At 46.2% G+C, this 17,465-nt stretch overlaps 1 protein-coding gene across 1 annotated transcript in view; it reads right to left on the bottom strand.

Moving 5' to 3' along the window:
* LOXHD1 (lipoxygenase homology domains 1) overlaps positions 1-17,465 on the bottom strand; it is a 186,254-nt gene that overhangs the window by 93,779 nt on the left and 75,010 nt on the right. Inside the window, exons 13-17 of the mRNA XM_037738984.1 lie at positions 12,747-12,901; positions 10,772-10,932; positions 5,452-5,528; positions 2,839-3,035; positions 27-219 (exon numbers count right to left, since the gene is read on the bottom strand). Of these exons, the coding sequence (XP_037594912.1) occupies positions 27-219; positions 2,839-3,035; positions 5,452-5,528; positions 10,772-10,932; positions 12,747-12,901 (783 nt within the window). The remainder of the gene's footprint in view (positions 1-26; positions 220-2,838; positions 3,036-5,451; positions 5,529-10,771; positions 10,933-12,746; positions 12,902-17,465) is intronic.

The raw sequence follows: 17,465 nt of genomic DNA, 5'->3' as shown, positions 1-17,465 counted from the left end.
TGGTCCCACCACAGTCTCCATCATACATTTCTGGATCTCCACCACCTCGCTGGGATACAGCTCCACCTCCAGGCGCCCGTCAGCCTGGTTCTTGTCCAGCCAGCGGTTGGCAGGAAAAGTGTACTGCTTGCCCTGGCGGGGCACACGGATCTGAACGCTGCCCAGGAACCAACTGGCATGTATGCCAGTGCTGTCATGCCCAATCACCAGCCGATTGATCTGAAGGAAACCCAAGTGAGGGTGAGCAAGGAACCAGCGTGTAGGAACCTCCATGTCCCCATCCCTACCTCCCCAAACACCGGTACAAACAGTGCTACTCAATCCATGTCTCCAGTCCCCAAGAGAGGGAAGCTCCATCAGAGACTTAGGGTCCCATTCTTGTCCCGCCATCAGCCAGCCAGGGGATCAGGGCATCACTTCACCTGCCTGGGGCCACCATTCCCTTCTCCTAAGCCCAGCACACCTCCCAGGGCCATGGTGAGAAGCAAGAGGGGAGTGGAGGAGACAAGAACCTTGAAAGCTCCACCAACACTTAATCATGTTAGGTCATGGCCAGATGAGAAAGCAAATGTTTAAAATGCTTGCCATCAACTTCCAGTAACCGTGTTAGTGGGGGAGATTCTCTCTGTGATGGTTTGGAGAGGTGATGCCATGAGTCTGGTGCCAAAAGGCCAGATTTAGAAACTGTCCATGAGAGCCTGCGGTCACTCTTCCAAGTCCTAAGTGGCTCTTTGCAGCTGGTAATGGCAATGTCAGAGCTAAGTGCATGCAGCCTAGTACCCTGGAATTACCAGAAGAAAACCAGCTGAAGCTTACAAACCCTGAGAGCCCTCTGGGTGCATGTTGAGGGACAGGAAAGAGCTTTGTTGTTCTTCTGTGGTGCCAGGACTGTGAACGTCCCAGGGAGGAACTGGCTAAAAGGGTAGGTGTCTGATACAACTGGATGCTCCCTAAGGTCAGGTACTAATTCACTTCTATAGCACTTTGCATCTGACATAGACTAATTGTTCAGTAGCATTTACTGAGCACTTAGTATGAGTATATGGGTTTTATTCACATATTTAAGGGTAATGACAACCCCATTAGTACCCCGTGTTGTTATGAACGAGAAAATGGAGGCAAACATAGGTTAAATAACTTACACATGGCAGGTCAATGGAAATGGGTCTCAAATATGTGGTTGGTAGCCAGAGCCCATGCTCCCAAAGTCTTGGCTACGCTGCTTGTTGAGGGCGTTTCAGAAACTCAGGAAAAAGCTTAAATGCCCTCCCACTGCCACCTTACTCTTCCTAGAGGTCTCATTTGCCTGCTGGCTGCTGCCCGAAATCCTTTAGTAAAGGGAACAGCATTTTCACTCCGCAATTATTGATTCAGCTTAAAATGTAAATACATTTCTATAAATGAAAACATTGATTAAGTTCACTAACTTGAGGTATAAATGACTGACATGAGATCTTTCCCTGGAGTGATGGGAAAGATCATTTGATGGAAGATTATTTCCGTCATTCTTCCATCATTTCTTTTGGTGGAAGAAGAGATTCTTAGGACCTGAAATAGGGTAGGACTCCCAGAGAGGGAAGGGGCAGGGAAGATAAGGTTCCAGGTCGAGGGCCTGTTACCATCTCCATTTCCACCAAGTCACACCCCAAGAGCAGCAGGTAGTAACACAGATCCCAGCTCAGTCATTTCTAGAGACATCCCCAATGCTCATCAAGTCCACGACTTAGAGCTGTGTTTCTCCAGGTGATATCAAGAAACAGTGTCACTTTGGTCAAACTCTAGCCAGGCTCCTGAACCCTTTCTCAACTGAGCCTCAATCTTGGCCTGTAAAGACTTGAACAAAACACTAAGATGGTTTCTAACAGCTCAAGGCCACATCCCTAGGGTTACCCTAATCCCCTTGCTATGCCTGCCTTAGAAAACTCAAGGCTGTCAAAAGAATGTACTATTGGTTCCAGGCAGCTCCTGAGGATAGGGCTTCTGTCTGCCAGACTCGGGGAGGATAGGACCCAAATGCCAAAAAGCATCAGTTAGCAAACCCAGATGGGTTCTGCATGGGCCGACGTCCCCATTACTGCTTTTTGTGCTTTTCCCCTGACTCTACTGAGCCTCTGTTTACCTCCTCCTATTCTCCCATCCCCACTTCAAACAGCCCTGTAAATCTCTGCACAAACCTAAGTTGGGTTCAGTTCACTCTGGCCTCTTTTCCCGACTGCAGTGGTAGATGACTGATTCAAGTCTGTCCTTGTGCTTTACTTGCTGCTCAGCTTTCTCTTTGATGAACTGCTTGCAGCAAAGCCACCTGGAGCCTTGATCTGAAGGCACTTGGGTTCCAGCTCCCAAGGCAGATCTCTCAGATGTGGCCCAGAAGTGTACACTGAAACAAGCTTCCTGGCCCCAATTCTGATGCATACTCAAGTTTGAAATTAGGAAGTATTTTCAGCCCCTTTTCTTAGTCCTCCTTTTTCTTTTCCTTCCCTGCACTCAGTGTCTCCTTCTTCAGTGTCTTTGACCCATGTGCATTGGTCCTGGATATGTAGGTAAATAAAATGTTGAGGTAATGCCACTAAAAATACACATTCCACCCCCTAAGAGGCTCTGGAAGTGTCACCACTGTTTACATATCTTCAGCTGCTCTAGGTCACAGCTAGAAAACAACATACCTCACTAACTACTCCCAAGTGGGCTTTTTTTCCCCTTCAAAATGTGTTTACCCCTATGTACATGTATGTGTGTGTGTGTGACTGTGTGTGGACATATATGTGTGTGGTCACATGTGTGAATGTGTGTTGGGGAATGGGTGGGATGATGTCACATGGTCTTGGGAAGAAGACTTACAGTTCCAATGTTCAGGGTCTCAAGAGTGAACTCATCCACCCGGCCACGTTCAAAGTAGTCTTTGAGGTTGTTGTCAGAGACAAGAAGAACTTGCTTGATGGTATCAGATTTATCCCCATAGAGCTTGATGTAGACTCTGGAATCTGTGCTGGCCCCGGAGACATCCCCAGTCTTCAAGCTGATGTGATAGCGAAAGTCTAAACAGCCCAAGGCAGAGGGAGGAAGGGAGGGGGTTAATGCAGAGGGTGACAGGAAGCAGGGTATCTGTACAGGAGGGCAGTCTGGAGCTGGAGGCTTGCGAGGGACACAGGCTGGGAATCGAGAATCCAGGCTCCTGCTCTAAGCAACCCTGCAACTTGGGGCAGGGGTTCCTTCTAACTCCATGAGGTCTCCTCAATTACGAAATCAGAATTCTAGTAGGTGAATGGCTGAGAACTGGCAAGTGTGTAAATGACAAGCAAGGACACCAACAAGTAAGAGGCTGAAAGGATCTCCCACAATCACCGGGTCTAGCTTCTCCAACAGTGGACGAGGAAACTGAGACAAAGGAAGGATCGACCTTTCCAGTGTCTAGAGCATTATACACATGGTATTGTTGCTAAGGATTCTGAACATGGTTTCACAGGCAAGGAATCTGAGCCTCAGAAGGTCATGTGTTTGGTACAGGATGGCAACAGTTAAGAAGGCGCCACCCAGGAGTGAAACCCTCGTGTGGACTTGAAGTCCCCTGCTCTTCACTGGGCCACCACGAGGGTGTCACTCCATTTTATTAGCCAGGAAAGTCTGCATCATCTGTCTTCAGGGATAAAAACACCCGAGGAAAAGGTGAGTCCTGGAACAATACAAGGCAAGACCCTAAGTCCTCCAGACTTGTTCCTGGGTGTGTGTCTTGGGCAAAGAAGAGGAAGCACTGGGAAAGGTGAGTGATGCTCACTCCTAGGTCTGCCACTCACTGCCACTTTAGGGTCCTCCCACTAGGAAGAAGGATTTGGAAAAAGTCAACTGAGCACACTTTGCCTGGGGTCCAGTCCTGGGGAAGCCCAGAGCTACGGGTCTGGTCCAGATCAGCTCCATTCGTGCCACACAATGGCACTTGAGGAAATGACTTCTGTTCTTGCTGAAAGACGTAGTAGCAGAGACTGGAAAGAAAACCTCTTTCTTATACCATTTTCCATCTAAACCAGGGGTGTCCAATCTTTTGGTTTCCATGGGACACATTGGAAGAAGAATTGTCTTGGGCCACACATAAAATACACTAATACTAACGATAGCTGACGAGTTAACAAAAATTGCAAAAAAGAAAAAATTAGGTCTTAAGAAAGTCCTTAAGTTTGTGCTGGGCCGCATTCAAATCCGCTGCGGGCCACAAGCATGCAGGCTGCGGGTTGGATAGGCTTGATCTAAATGCTTTCAGAGGCTCTGACTGAGGAAGCAGGGGGGCAGGAGGCCCTGTCCACATGGTGAAATAGGGGCTTGCTGGAGTGGGAAGGACAGTGACATAGACAGAGACACTCTGGGTGCTGGTCCCAGCTCCATCACTGACTACACCTGGGTGTTGCTGGGGTTGCAAGGGAAGAAGTGTCCATGGACGTGGGTTATTTCATCTCCTGGGTTGCTTCCCAGATCTTAAATTCTGTAATTCTGAGACCAGAAATGGGACACTCCAGCCCAAACGCTGCAGTCTGACCTTAGAAAAGGTCAGACATAAATATCTTTAGCCGCCAGGTGCCATGGCTTATGCCTCTAATCCCAGCACTTTGGATGGTCAAGGTAGGTAGATCATTTGAACGCAGGAGTTTGAGACCAGCCTGGGCAACATAAAGAGACCCCATCTGTACAAAAAAATATAAAAATTAGCCAGGTGTGGTGTTGTACGCCTATAACCCTGGCTATTCAGGAGGCTGAAGCAGGAGGATCACCTGAGCCCGAGAGGTTGAGGCTGCAGTGAGCTGAAATCACATCACTGCACTCCAGCCTGGTTGACAGAGTGAGAAGCTGTCTCAAAAATAAACAAATAAATAAAAATAAAAATATCTTCAGCTCTTCCAGGTCTCGGTTTCTCCATCTGACCCATGGCCAACATCATCTCTGCCCATTTTCTGGGATTATTGCAGAGCTCAAATGAGATGATAAATGATAAACATGAGGTATTGGTAATGTCAAGGATTCTGGATAAGTTTCTTTCATATTTTGTCTAAAGCTCATGATCAAACCCAAGCAATGGAAGAAATATCGTCAGTAAGGAAAACTCTAAGGCCTCCAGGATGATACTCGGTAATTTTTAAATCCTCACATTACAGTCCCGTCAAAATGTTTCTCTTCTCAAGGCCTGAATGACAGGTACTGCCAATGCTTGTCACCGTTGGCCTGCGTTACTGCATTACTGCTTTTGTCACTCTTATTGACCCACATGTGCTCAGGGCCTCACATCCGAGGCCACAAAGAGACCGTGTCCAGGAGCACAGGCAAGAACCCTCCGGACACTCCCTCGGAGTCTCCCCCTTCCCCCTCCCCAGTGCTGCCTCTGTGAAACATGAAGTGTGCATGTTTTCTTGAAGGGCTTAGCTGAGGGAAGGCCCCTGTCTCACCAAGGGCACACCCAGCACAACTCACTCTTCAGTGTCGCATTGCTGTCACTGGGTAGCAACTCTCGGACCAGCTGCCCATCATCCTTATCCTTGTCCAACCACCTGGTGGGCAAATGGGGGAATGTTAGCTCTTTGGGTGGGGCAGGCAGACAATCAAAGCTTCACTCATTCATGCAGAATCACCAGGGAGGCCCAGAACTTGGATTCTGGCAAAGTGAAATGATTCTACGGGACCATCTAGCAAAGCATTCCAGCCTGGAGTGGGAAAGAAGGGCTTCCCAGAGGAGGTGGTGTTTGACTGAGATTGGAAGGAGGGCAGGGAACTCCTTGGGGAATGGGTGGGATGATGTCACATGGTGTTGGAAGGAGACCAGGAGAAGAGGGAAGAGTATCCCGGAGGAAACAACATATCCTGGGATGGAACAGAGGCTCCAGGAATTGAAACAGGACCATGTGGATGAGATGCAGTGAACAGCAGGTAGAGAGCTGGCAGAGGAGGCTGGGGAGGGGACAGGTCACATGATATAGAGCCTTGGCAATCACTGTCAAAAGTCTGTGTTGAAAGCCATCATTAGTATAGAAAACAAGCACCCTCCTTTTCTAAGAGCTTTGCATCCTCATGGCACCATGCTGAGGGCCCTGGGGTGGGTAGATGGCAGAGAAGACATGCTGGGATAAGCAAGGCCCAGCTCAGGCTGTCAGCAGTCTTCTTAAGAAGCCAGGATAGACTGGCTGAAGAACTGAGGACCAAGACAAGGATAGGTATTGGACCAGAGTAAGTGCTGCAAGAGCCGACGGGAACGAGAAGGGCTCCCTGATCTGAGTCCTCAGGGATGACTGAGGCTTGCCTTCCAGAAGAAGCTGGGGCTGTGTCCTGCAGGGCTGGGGTTTGATAGCTGTGACTCATCAACATGTTGGAGTGAGCCAGGGTCCCAGCTCTCTGCTAGTCATCCACCAGTGGGAAAGGTATGGGGCAATTTACCTGAAAAGCACCTATCACCCTGGGCATGGAGACTCAGCCTGAGAAATCGATCAGGCAAGCATGAGCTTTCTAAGCCTCAGCATTCAGGATGGTTTGTGATGTGGCCCATGGCAGCAGAATAGACACCGTTCATTGTTCCCCAGGGTATTGAGGAAAACAAGACCTTTGCCTCTCAACCAAACCACCTTCATTTGTCCATGTCTTGGTTCTGGTCTTTGCAGCCCACTCTATTACCCTCCTGAGAGGGAGGCAACTCCCTGGCTACAGAGCTCACAAAGGAGGTCAAGGCACTAATTCTTCCATAGCCTCCCCGGCATGGAGCTCAGGTCTTCCCACACTGCAGTGCTCTCTGCTAATAACCATCCCCCTCCCCAAGGCTGATGAAGGCAATGCTGTGGTCTCTTCCAACCCTTCTCTTTCACCCTCCTTCACAAAACACACGGTCTAACATTCCCAGGAGATCTTGCTGTCAGTTGGCTGTTAACCAACAACTGGATTGTTCCTTTTCCCAAGTACTTTGGTGTTGTGAATCCAGAAGACAAGAAAACCCTGGAGACTCCCAAACATGACGATACAATGGTGAAATCCTAGGCATCGATTATGGGAACCTGGGAACACAGGGCTACTAGAGTCCCTGAAATCAACCGTTAAGAGCCTCCCACTCCGTCTGTCTGGCTGAGGTCACCCTGGCATAGAGAGTGCGGAGGAGAAGGTTGTGAAGCAGGCCTGAACATCCATTCTCAGGGTGGGGAAGCATGGAGAGTCAGCAAGCCCTTGGCCATCTGAAAATCCTACCTGCTCTCCCTTCATTCTCCACCACGTATCCATCCCCAGCCCCTCCCCAGCAGCAAAAGGAAACCATGACTTGTCATTTCGTTTCTACCTAAATACTTTCAGAGTATTAATAGATATTTCCAAATATAGCCAGTTTCTTTCAGCTTCAAACACTTCAGCCCAGTTTCAGAGTGAGATGTTGCTAAAAGGATAAGTCAGTCTGGTGGTGATTTTATTACTCTTTCTCTGAGCTTCCAGGAGCGTGCGTGTGTATGCACACACACACACGCACACACACCTGATCCCAGAAGAGAAGTTCTGATAAATAGACCTGGTCTGTCCTCCTCTCCAAGAGAGACAAAATAACAGCTTGGGTAAAGAAAGAAGCAGTGTGCACACTCAGGCTCCAGTTCCCGGTTTTTCCAAGTCCTCCTGGGTCCTGAGTTGGCAAATGCCATCACTACATGTGTCAGCAAGACATAAGAACCCATTTTCTTAAAAAAAAAATGCATGCACTGTTAAGTTTTCAGGGGGCAGGGAGGGCTCTGGGGTGTTTGCAGCCTCTGCTCCTGTTCTGCCCGGCCATCAGCATTATCAGCATTGCTGTGTCTTTAATGGGCCCCTTTCAAAGAACAATACTCTCAACCTCAGCGTAAGACACATGCAGGCCAGGACAGTGAGGAAGACCAGACAAGAGACTGGGTCAAAGTCACACAGCATGTGGGTGGCTAGACTTCTGGTTCTGAGCTCCCCCAGCATCACGCATGTGACAATGCAGTGTGCATACACCAACTTCTTCCCCTTCCCCTTTCTGGGCTCCCTCTCCTGGCCTGCCCCAGGGCTTGGTCCTTACTATTTTCTTTATCCGAGCTCTCCCTAAAGGATCCCCTGCAGTTCTCAGGCTTTACATTCTAGCTCTGTGCTCTCATTCTTTGAATTCATTTCTCAAGATCTAACTCTGCATTGAAAATCAAACACAACCCAACTAGACCTCCAGAGTTCAACCTTGTCCCTAGCTCTAAGCTCTCCCTTCCCAGGATCCCCATTTCAGTAAAGGGCACGACCTTCAACCTACCTATCAAAGGCAAAAGCCTGGGGCTTTTAGTTCTGGCCCTTTCTCTGTCTCCTATGGGCAAGGCCCATGAACCATCCCTCCAGTGTCCTCTCTGGGGTACAATAAGCCCCTTCTCACCACCTTCACTGCCACCACTAAGGGCCGAGCTGCCGTGTAGTGAACTGAATTGTGTCCCCCACCCCACCCCATTCACACATTAAAGTCCTAACCTCCAGTACCTCAGAATGTGAACTTATTTGGAAATAGGGTCTTTGCAGATGTAACCAAATTAAAATAAGGTTATTAGGGTGACTCCTCATCTAGTCTAACTGGTGTCTTCATGAAAAGGAAGAATTTGGACACAGAATACATACAGAAGATGATGCTGTGAGGAGGCGTAGAGAAAAGGTGGCCAGTCACAAGCCGGGGAACTCCCGAGGCCACCGGGGTGAGGACAGAGGCCCAGGTCAGATCCTTAGCCGTCCCTAGTGCCTTCAGAGGGGCACAGCCCAGCTGACACCTTGATTTTGGACTTCTGGCCTCCAAAACTGTCAGACGTTATGTTTCCGTCATTTAAGACCCCCAGTCTGTACACTTTGTTACAGCCCTGGAACACGAACACAGGCTGGTGTCAACTCCCCAAAACCTCCCACTGGTCTCCCTTCCTCATCCCTGGGCCCTGTCCTACCCCAGAGGCCAGACCTTCCTCGCATGTAAGAGGCTCCCTTGCCCTGCCGGACAGTGGCCTCTGTCTACCTGCTCATCTTGCTGGACTTAAGAACACCCTAGTCCTTTCCCCTGGTGCTCTCCTCTTCATTCCATGGGAGGTCAGCCTCAACGTCCCTCTGCAGACAGGCCTTCCTACCTCCAGCACCCCACTCCAGCCCCTGCACCGTTGTTTCCTCCAGCCTCTGCACACCACTCTTTAGTGTGGCATTCTGGCTTTGCTTATTCACTTGCTTTTTGTCTAGTCTCCCTCTAGACTATAAACTCCATGAGGACAGGGGGTAAGTATATAGCAGGTGCTTAATAAATATATTTTGAGTGGACAGGACTAAAACAATGCAAACTCTTCCATCTGACATCCAGTCAGTCAGCCTCCAATCCAGCATGGGGGTGGAAACGCCAGTGATGACTTGAAGGGAGGCCATATCCTCCCCCCAAACCCACTTCCCCATGACTTAGGAGACTGAGGGTTCACATGTCACCTTCCCCCACCCCAGCCTTCTCTCTCCTTCCCCACATGCCAGGCGCCCCTTGCCAACCCCTGGATGAGCCACCCCCTCAGCCCCTTGCTCATGCCTCATTCTCTGACCTCTCTGTCCATCCTCTGTCCACTCTCTGACCTCTCTTCCAGGCCCAGATGCAGTTCCATTTCTTCCTAGAAGCCTGCCTGGCCTGCCCTCTGTAGTGCCACTCACTTGGAGTTGCCTGCAGTGTTACTTACCTTTCCAATGTATTCCTTGTAATACAAACAGTGGCTATATGTGGAAGACTGTAGAGCCCTTTGTCATTGACAAATTATGTTTCACAATCATTGACCTATGGAGTCCTCCCAGTGGCCCTCCATGGCTGGGAAACTACTGGGCTTTGGTTGGTGGGGTGGTAGGCAATCTAGCTGCAGCAGATGTGTTCCTGGGTGTGTGAACCTATATGCACAGGTGTGCACATGAGTACATCTGCGTGCATGGTAAGAGGAATAGCAACACATTCATTTCTGGGCAGCTGTGCAACTCACACTCATCCACTCAAAGAAGGACTGTCCTCAGTGTAGCTACCCTCAAAGAGCCCTGGACCAGCCCTACTAAAGTGGACACATAGCAACTCATCTCTATGTACAGAACTCAGCCCTGGAACTGAGATTTGCAGAACCAGGTCAGTTCAAGGCCCCAGGTCAATCACACAGTGTGCATCCTCCAGATATTGCCACGTAAAACGTGGGGGACCACCAAGATAACACAAAAAACACTGGTATTGCTCATTCTAAAATCTCTCTGTCAGGGACTTCTTTAAGTCAACGGGAGCCCAAACTGCCTGCATTAAGAACCCCAAATCCTTAAGCAAAAAGAGAAAGAAAACTTTATCTCACGAATAAATTGCAGAGAGGAAAACAAAGTAAGACACTTTGAAAAGAAGTTAACAGGGAAGAGGTGTGGTCAGAAAGCTATTTAAATTTTTTAAAAACTCTTGATTCAAATGTTGAATTCAGTCTGCAACTCTCTGAAGTAACTCTCACTTAAATTCAGGAATTGTCAAATTTTTTCATGAAAAAGCACCCACACTTTGGTGCTTACGCAGAGCAAACTAGCAGCACACTGGAACATGCCACACTGATGTTCATCATGGTGGTGGGGATAAGGGGGAAATGTAAGGCTCAGGTCTAAGCACCACCAGCAAGGCCACCTCTTTGTTGCACTAGCTATAGACTTAAGCCACTGTTTTGCTTGCTGGTTGTGGTAGTGGGGCTGGGTCTTCCCAAAACACAGGGACCATAACCTAAGCTAGAGAAAAGGCCAGCAGGCTGGACGTGTGTACCTGAGACACGGGAACTCCACGTTGTCGCTCTCTGGCTGCCCCTCCTCTCTCACCAGCACTCTGTCCAGGTACCAGCCGCTGCCGGAGCCTTTGCCATCGTGTCTGATCCTCACCCGCCTCACTTTCCGCATGGTGACAGACTCGATAGTAAATTCATCAGCCTTGTGGTGGGGAGGGGGACCACAGGGCCAGTTGGACGGTGGCTACCCCGGGACCCAAACACCAAGGGAAGACACAAGCCCAGATATCAGAAAATACAGAACTGATGGGTTGGGCAACTCATCTTTCACACATGGGACAGGAGCTACCTATAAAGAACAGGTCACACCCACCCCCAATTTCTCCCACTGGAATATCATCCAATGTCAAGTTTCCAACAATTGAGATCTGTACTTTTTGGTAAAACAATGGCCATTCCCTATGATCTCCTTTCAAAAGATAGCTTCCTCTGGGAAAATAAACAAGTTAAGTTGTTATCAGTCACCAATCATTTATCATAAGCTAATTCCTTGGAGAATCTCCTTTGAATCCTTGCCCTAGAGGAATACTGGATCCCTTCCAAGGAGAGGAATGATTAGAACTGATTAGGGGGACTAAGTGGTCTTGCTAATTGTATAGTTTTGCTCACCACTGAGGCAGCAAAACTGTAGTAGGGGCTACAGAGTTTCCAAGTCTACATGAGCACACCTAGGAGCCTTCAGGGACAGAAACGCTGAAGGTAGGATTGATGGACAAAGGCATCAGAAGATGTAGGAGGAAAGAGTAGGGAAGGCTGGAGAGAAAGGTGGGTGGGTGGGAAGGAGAGAGGAAATTTAAAAAGCTATGTGAAGTAAAGGCATTGCTACCTCCTCTCCTCAAATGAACCTGAGTCCACCCACAACATCCTGCTCAGATTATTTTTGCCACTGCAGCCTTCAAATAGCCATGATCCCAAGAATCGAGCCAGCCTGGATTGGCCTCAGGGAGAGGCCTTCACTGGAATTCCAGGGCTTGCCCTGACCTCACCAAGGAAGGGGTGGAAGAGGAAGGAGACAGAGAGGTTGTCTGCAAATCCCCTTCACTCTAGTGAGCTCCCTTGGCCTCACTTCACTGCAGCAATGACTCTGTACTCAGCATCCACTGTGTGCTGTGGGCCAGGTGTGACCTCAGAGACAGTACATCTACCACCCCTAGTGCTCACAACAGCCAGCCACAGGTAGGCATCCTTTCCCCATTTCAGGCATGAAGAAACTGAGGCTCAGGAGAATGAAGCAAGTGGACCAAGGCTGGGTTTGCCCCACACTTGCCTAGCTATTTCCCCATTGCTTCCACACCCTCCCCAGAACACCCATGTGATGGTTGAGAAAATAGGGGGAACATCCAGTACATCTGTAATGAGTCTAGCAACAGAAGCAAATTCTCCCACTCATCTTTAGGGTCTTTATTTCTCTTTCCTAAAGATGATGAACAAGATGCCTGCAGTGGTCATGCTGTGGGGGAGAATGCCAAATTCCCACATTGGCCCCTGGGGGCCTAGCTTTCCTCCAGCCTGTGTCCTCTAGTCCACAGTGCCCAGCATCATTTCCTCTCTGCCCACCCCTGAGGTAAGAAAGATGCTGCTGCTGCTGCTCTTCCCGGTGTCCTTCTGTTCTGCCCTCTTCTCAAAGCTCAAGGGTTGGGGAGGACCATAATCCCTCTAAGGTGGCTCTTCAACTCCCTGTTGTATAGTCTCAGGAATCTAACAGGTATTCATACATGTTAGTGAATCAGGACAGGCCAGATACTCAGGGACCAAATACACCAGGCATTGCTGTGCCCTCCCAGTGGTTCTGCTGGGAGTCCCCAGTTCTCCACCCTCTTACCCAGAGTAAGGCCCCTGATGGCTGAGGCCCCAGTACCAGCATCAGCTCAACTTTAACAGGTCAGGGAAGATGAGGGAACATGGGAAGGGAATTGGAAAGGAGGGGGACGAGTGAGGCACATTGCAGTAACTTACATTGCCCTTTTCAAACAGGTCTGTGTTATTCCTGCAGTTGTAGAGCAGCCGTTCCCCTGTGTCCCCCACATCACCAAAAAGGCAGAGATAGACGTTGGCATCAGTCCCAGCACCTTCAAGTTCCCCTGTGCACACAGTCACACGGTACCGGGCCACTGGCAGGCAGAAAGAGGGACACCATTGCTGACAGCCCCCTGCTTCCCATCCCTAGCCCTGCTGCTCCCACTTCTAAGCTCTGATTCCTCCTCTCCTCCAGTTCTCATCTGGGCTGACCTTCTGGCTTCCTCCCAACTATCCAAATCCCACCACACGCCAATCAAAAGCTGAGTCATCCCCAAGTCCCTTGGTCATTATAGGTATATGGATTCCATTTAAAGCCATGGGATCAAATGAGACAGACCAGAGGTTCCCAGTCCTGGTCAATTATCAGCATCCTCCAGGAAACTTTTATAAAAATTCAGGCTCCTGAGCTCTGCTTCAGACTTCTCAAATCTGAATTTCCAGAGCTGAGTCTACTAAACTTGAATTGCTTCCAAGCTTTCTTGAGGGACTCTGATGGAGATGGCCAGTATTTGGAGACCACTGGTCTAACCCAAATATGTTTGCCCTCAATTCCAACCATCTCAGTAAACACTTTTGCCTTAGGTTGTACTCCAACTTCTATGTGTGCCCAAGAAAGATAACTTTTCTTCATGAACAAGAATTGTGTCTTCTCTTCAGAACTCCCAGTGATAAGGACATGCCAGGAAGCAGAGAGAAAGGCAGGAAATGCAGTCACTGCGGGAAAGGCAGCAGCTTCTTCCAGTGTTGGAAATGTACTGTGGAGGAGGTAGACCTGCATCCCTGCATGCCCAGCCCTCCTTCTCACTTAAAATAAGTTGAAAAGTAAAATGCATTCATTCATTCACTTATCTACCCCAAATTGGTTTACTGAAGCCTAGTAGGTGCCAAGCACCATTAAAGGTACAGGAATTCTGAGTTTAGGGCTGAGAGTAAGAGTAGAGAGGAGCAATAGAAAGTAAAATCATAAGTTATGAATAAGAAAATGTCTTTGTTATATCTGTAACTAAGATGATACAGTGGAGGGACATCTCAGGGTGGTGAGGAGTGGAGTGAAGAAATAGAAATTATTTAGAGATATAGAAAAGGTGACTACAAGGAGGTAATGTGTGAGCTATAAAGTTAGAGAGTTCTGGTGAGTGCAAAGGCCCCTGTGTGGGGATGGCCAGTGTATGTTCCAGGAGCAGGGAGAAGGCCAATATGGCTGTAGTAGAAGGAATGGGAAGGGATATGAGATGAGGCCCAGAGGTTGGCAAGAGTCAGATACATCGGGTGTAGTGGATCAAGGTAAGAAGTGTGGCCTCCTTTTTATTTTTATATAGCAGAAAGCCATTGGAGGGCTTCAAGCAAGGAAGCAAATTGACTTGTTCTATGTTTTAAAGAGCACTCTGGCTGCCATGAAGAATTGATTATACAGAAAGAAGGAGTAGAATCAAAGAGATCAGTTAGCAGAGTAATTATAGTAGTCTAAAAGAGAGGATGGTGCCTAGGAGGTGCAACAGAAGTAGAGAAAAGCCAACAGATTAGTAATATATTTTGGATGTTAAGTCAAAAATATACTGTTTTGGACACAATAGTTCTTGGTGATTGATCAGATAGGTAATTGAGGAAAAGAGAGAAGCTGCAGGTGACTCCTAGGCTTTTAGCTTGGGCAATTAGGTGGATAGAGTTGCCAATAAGGAGTAGGGGAGTTTTCGGGGAAGGATAGGCTTGGAGATGGAAATCAATGGTTCGGTTCTGTTCATTACACATTTGAGCCGTCTATTAGATGTTCAAAAACAGAGGTCAAGATGGCAGGTGGATATATGTCTGGAGAGTCAGGATTGGATTAGTGATATGACTTTAGTCATCAGAGGTATGTAGATTCCATTTAAAGCCATGGGATCAAATGAGATACCCTATGGTGAAGATATAGACAAGGACTGAAAGAATAGTTAAAGAAATAATGGTCATAACTTCCCAAATTTGATTTAAAAAGCATTAATATACACATCCAACATGTTCAACAAACTCCAAGTTATGATAAATTCAAAGAGATCTACACCTAGACATATTATAATCAAACTGTTTAGAGTCAAAGATGAGGAGATAACCTTGAAAGAGTAACACAAAAGTGACTCATCACATATAAGGGATGTGCAATACAATTAACAACTGACTTCTCATCCGAAACTATAGAGGCCAGAAGGCAGTGGGATGATATATTCAATGTGCTGACCATTAACCGAGAATTTTAAATCCACAAAAACTACCTTTCATGAATTAGGGAGAAATTAGAGCATTCCCAGATAATCAAATACTACAACAATTAATCACTAGCAGATCTGCCAAGAAATAGTAAAGAAACCTTCACGTTAGACATTAAATAGAAATAGTAACTTGAAATCCCCTGACAGAATAAAGAGCACCAGAAAAAGTAATGACATAAGAAAATACATATAAAATGTGCAAATATTTGTTTGTAAATATTTTCTTCTCATATCATGTATAAATGACAACTGCATAAAGCAGTAAATAGAGTCTCACCACTAGTGAGTTTATAGTATGTAAAGATGAAATTTATATTACAATAATAGCACAAAGGAGGGGGAAGAGAACAAACCTATATTGGAACAAAGTTTTTGTATACTACTGAAATTAAGTTAATATTAATCTGAGCTAGATTATTTTAAATTAAGATGGTAATTGTAATTTTCTGGGCAATGGCTAAGAAAATCACCCCAAAATATGGTAAAAGAAACAAAGAGGGAACAAAAATAGTACTCTGAAAAAAAATCTATTTAATATAAAAAAGCAGTAAAGAAAGCAGTAAGAATACAAAAATATGTAAGACATATATGCAGTAAGAAACAAAAAAGATATGACATACAAAATATAGTTAGCAAAATCGCAAATGTCAATCTTAACATATCAGTAATTGCATTAAATGTATTACATTAAATGTAACTGGCCTAAACATTTCCATTAAAAGACAGAGTGTGGTGATCATTCTGCAGAAACAGGATGAATCCACCCACCCCAAATTTGCTCAGATATCAAGGCTGATGATACATGGACCAAGAGCAAGATTCTGTTGTTTACATAATGAGGAGTTCTTGAGAGAGCTTGGCAGCCTCTTGAGCAGGTCTAGTAATAGCTTGGAACAGCAGGGAGATTAGAATTTTATGGTGGTTAGTGGGTGAGACTGAGGTGGTGGCTCCTTTGAATGGTCAGGGCTTGTGTGGCTTAAACTTTCCACCAGTGTTAAGTAAGAATGACAAAGCTTTCTTATCAGCTAGCATATATACGAGGCAAAAAGGAAGAGGGGAGAGGTGTGGTTTAAAACCTACCAGAAGTCAAACATCAAAAAGGAATCAGACTCTGTTACACAGAGATTGGTAAAATGGATAATGGATCTATCTTCTATCAACAAAAGATATATTTTTCTATTCAAAGACATAGATAGGTTGAAAATAAAAAGATGACCAATAAAACTGGCTCAAGAAAAAATAGACAATCTAAATAGACATATAAAAAGTGAAAAGATTGATGAAACTGCTAGAAGAAAACAGAGGAAATTCTTCGTAATGTTAGGCTGGGCAAAAATTGTTTAAATAAGACTTCAAAAGCATAGGCAAAAAGAGCAAAAATAGACAAATAATATTACATCAAACTTTTGCCCAAACAAAAAGTTTTGCACAGCAATGAAAAATATTAATAGAGTGAAGATACAACATACATAATAGAAGAAAATATTTGTAAATTATAATCTGACAAGGGGTTAACATTCAGAATACATAAGAAAATTAAACAACTCAACAGCAAAAACAAGCAAACAAATAACTCGATTAAGAAACTGGCTAAAGGCCTTAATAGACATTTCTCAAAAGAAGACATACAAATGGCTTAACAGATATATGAAAAAAAAAGTTCAACATCACTAATCATCAGGGAAATGCAAGTCAAAACCACAATGAGATGTATCATCTTGCTCCAGTTAGAATGGCTATTATGGAAAAAAAAAAAAAAAGAAGTAGTGTTGGCAGCGATGCAGAGAAAAAGGAACACTTACACACTATTGGTAAGAGTGCAAACTAGTATGGCCATTATGGAAAACAGTATGGAGATTCCGCAAAAAAGTTGAAAATATAAGAACCATATGATCCAGTAATCCCACTACTGGGTATATTTCCAAAGGAAATGAAGTAAGTATGTGGACAAGATACCTGTACTTTCATGTTTATTGCATCATCACTACTTACGATAGCCAAGATATAGAATCAAACTAAGTGTCCAACAATGGATGAATGGATAAAGACAATATAGTAATATATAGGCCAGGAGTGGTGGTTCATACCTGTAATCCCAGCACTTTGGGAAGCCAAGGCAGGCAGATCACAAGGTCAGGCATTTGAGTCCAGCCTGACCAACATGGTGAAATCCCGTCTCTACTAAAAATACAAAAATTTGCTGGGCTTGGTGGTGTGCACCTGTAATCCCAGCTGCTCAGGGGGCTGATGCAGGAGAGTCACTTGAACCCTGGAGACAGAGGTTGTGGTGAGCTGAGATTACGCCACCACACTCCAGCCTGATTGACAGAGCAAGACTCCATCTCAAAAAAAAGGAAAAAAGAAAAGAAAATATAGTATATATATACAATGCAAAGATTCAGCCACAAAA

Source organism: Cebus imitator, unplaced genomic scaffold (genome assembly GCF_001604975.1).
Source record: "Cebus imitator isolate Cc_AM_T3 unplaced genomic scaffold, Cebus_imitator-1.0 Scaffold60, whole genome shotgun sequence".
Taxonomy (NCBI): domain Eukaryota; kingdom Metazoa; phylum Chordata; class Mammalia; order Primates; family Cebidae; genus Cebus; species Cebus imitator.
This window is presented reverse-complemented; position numbering and strand designations above follow the sequence as displayed.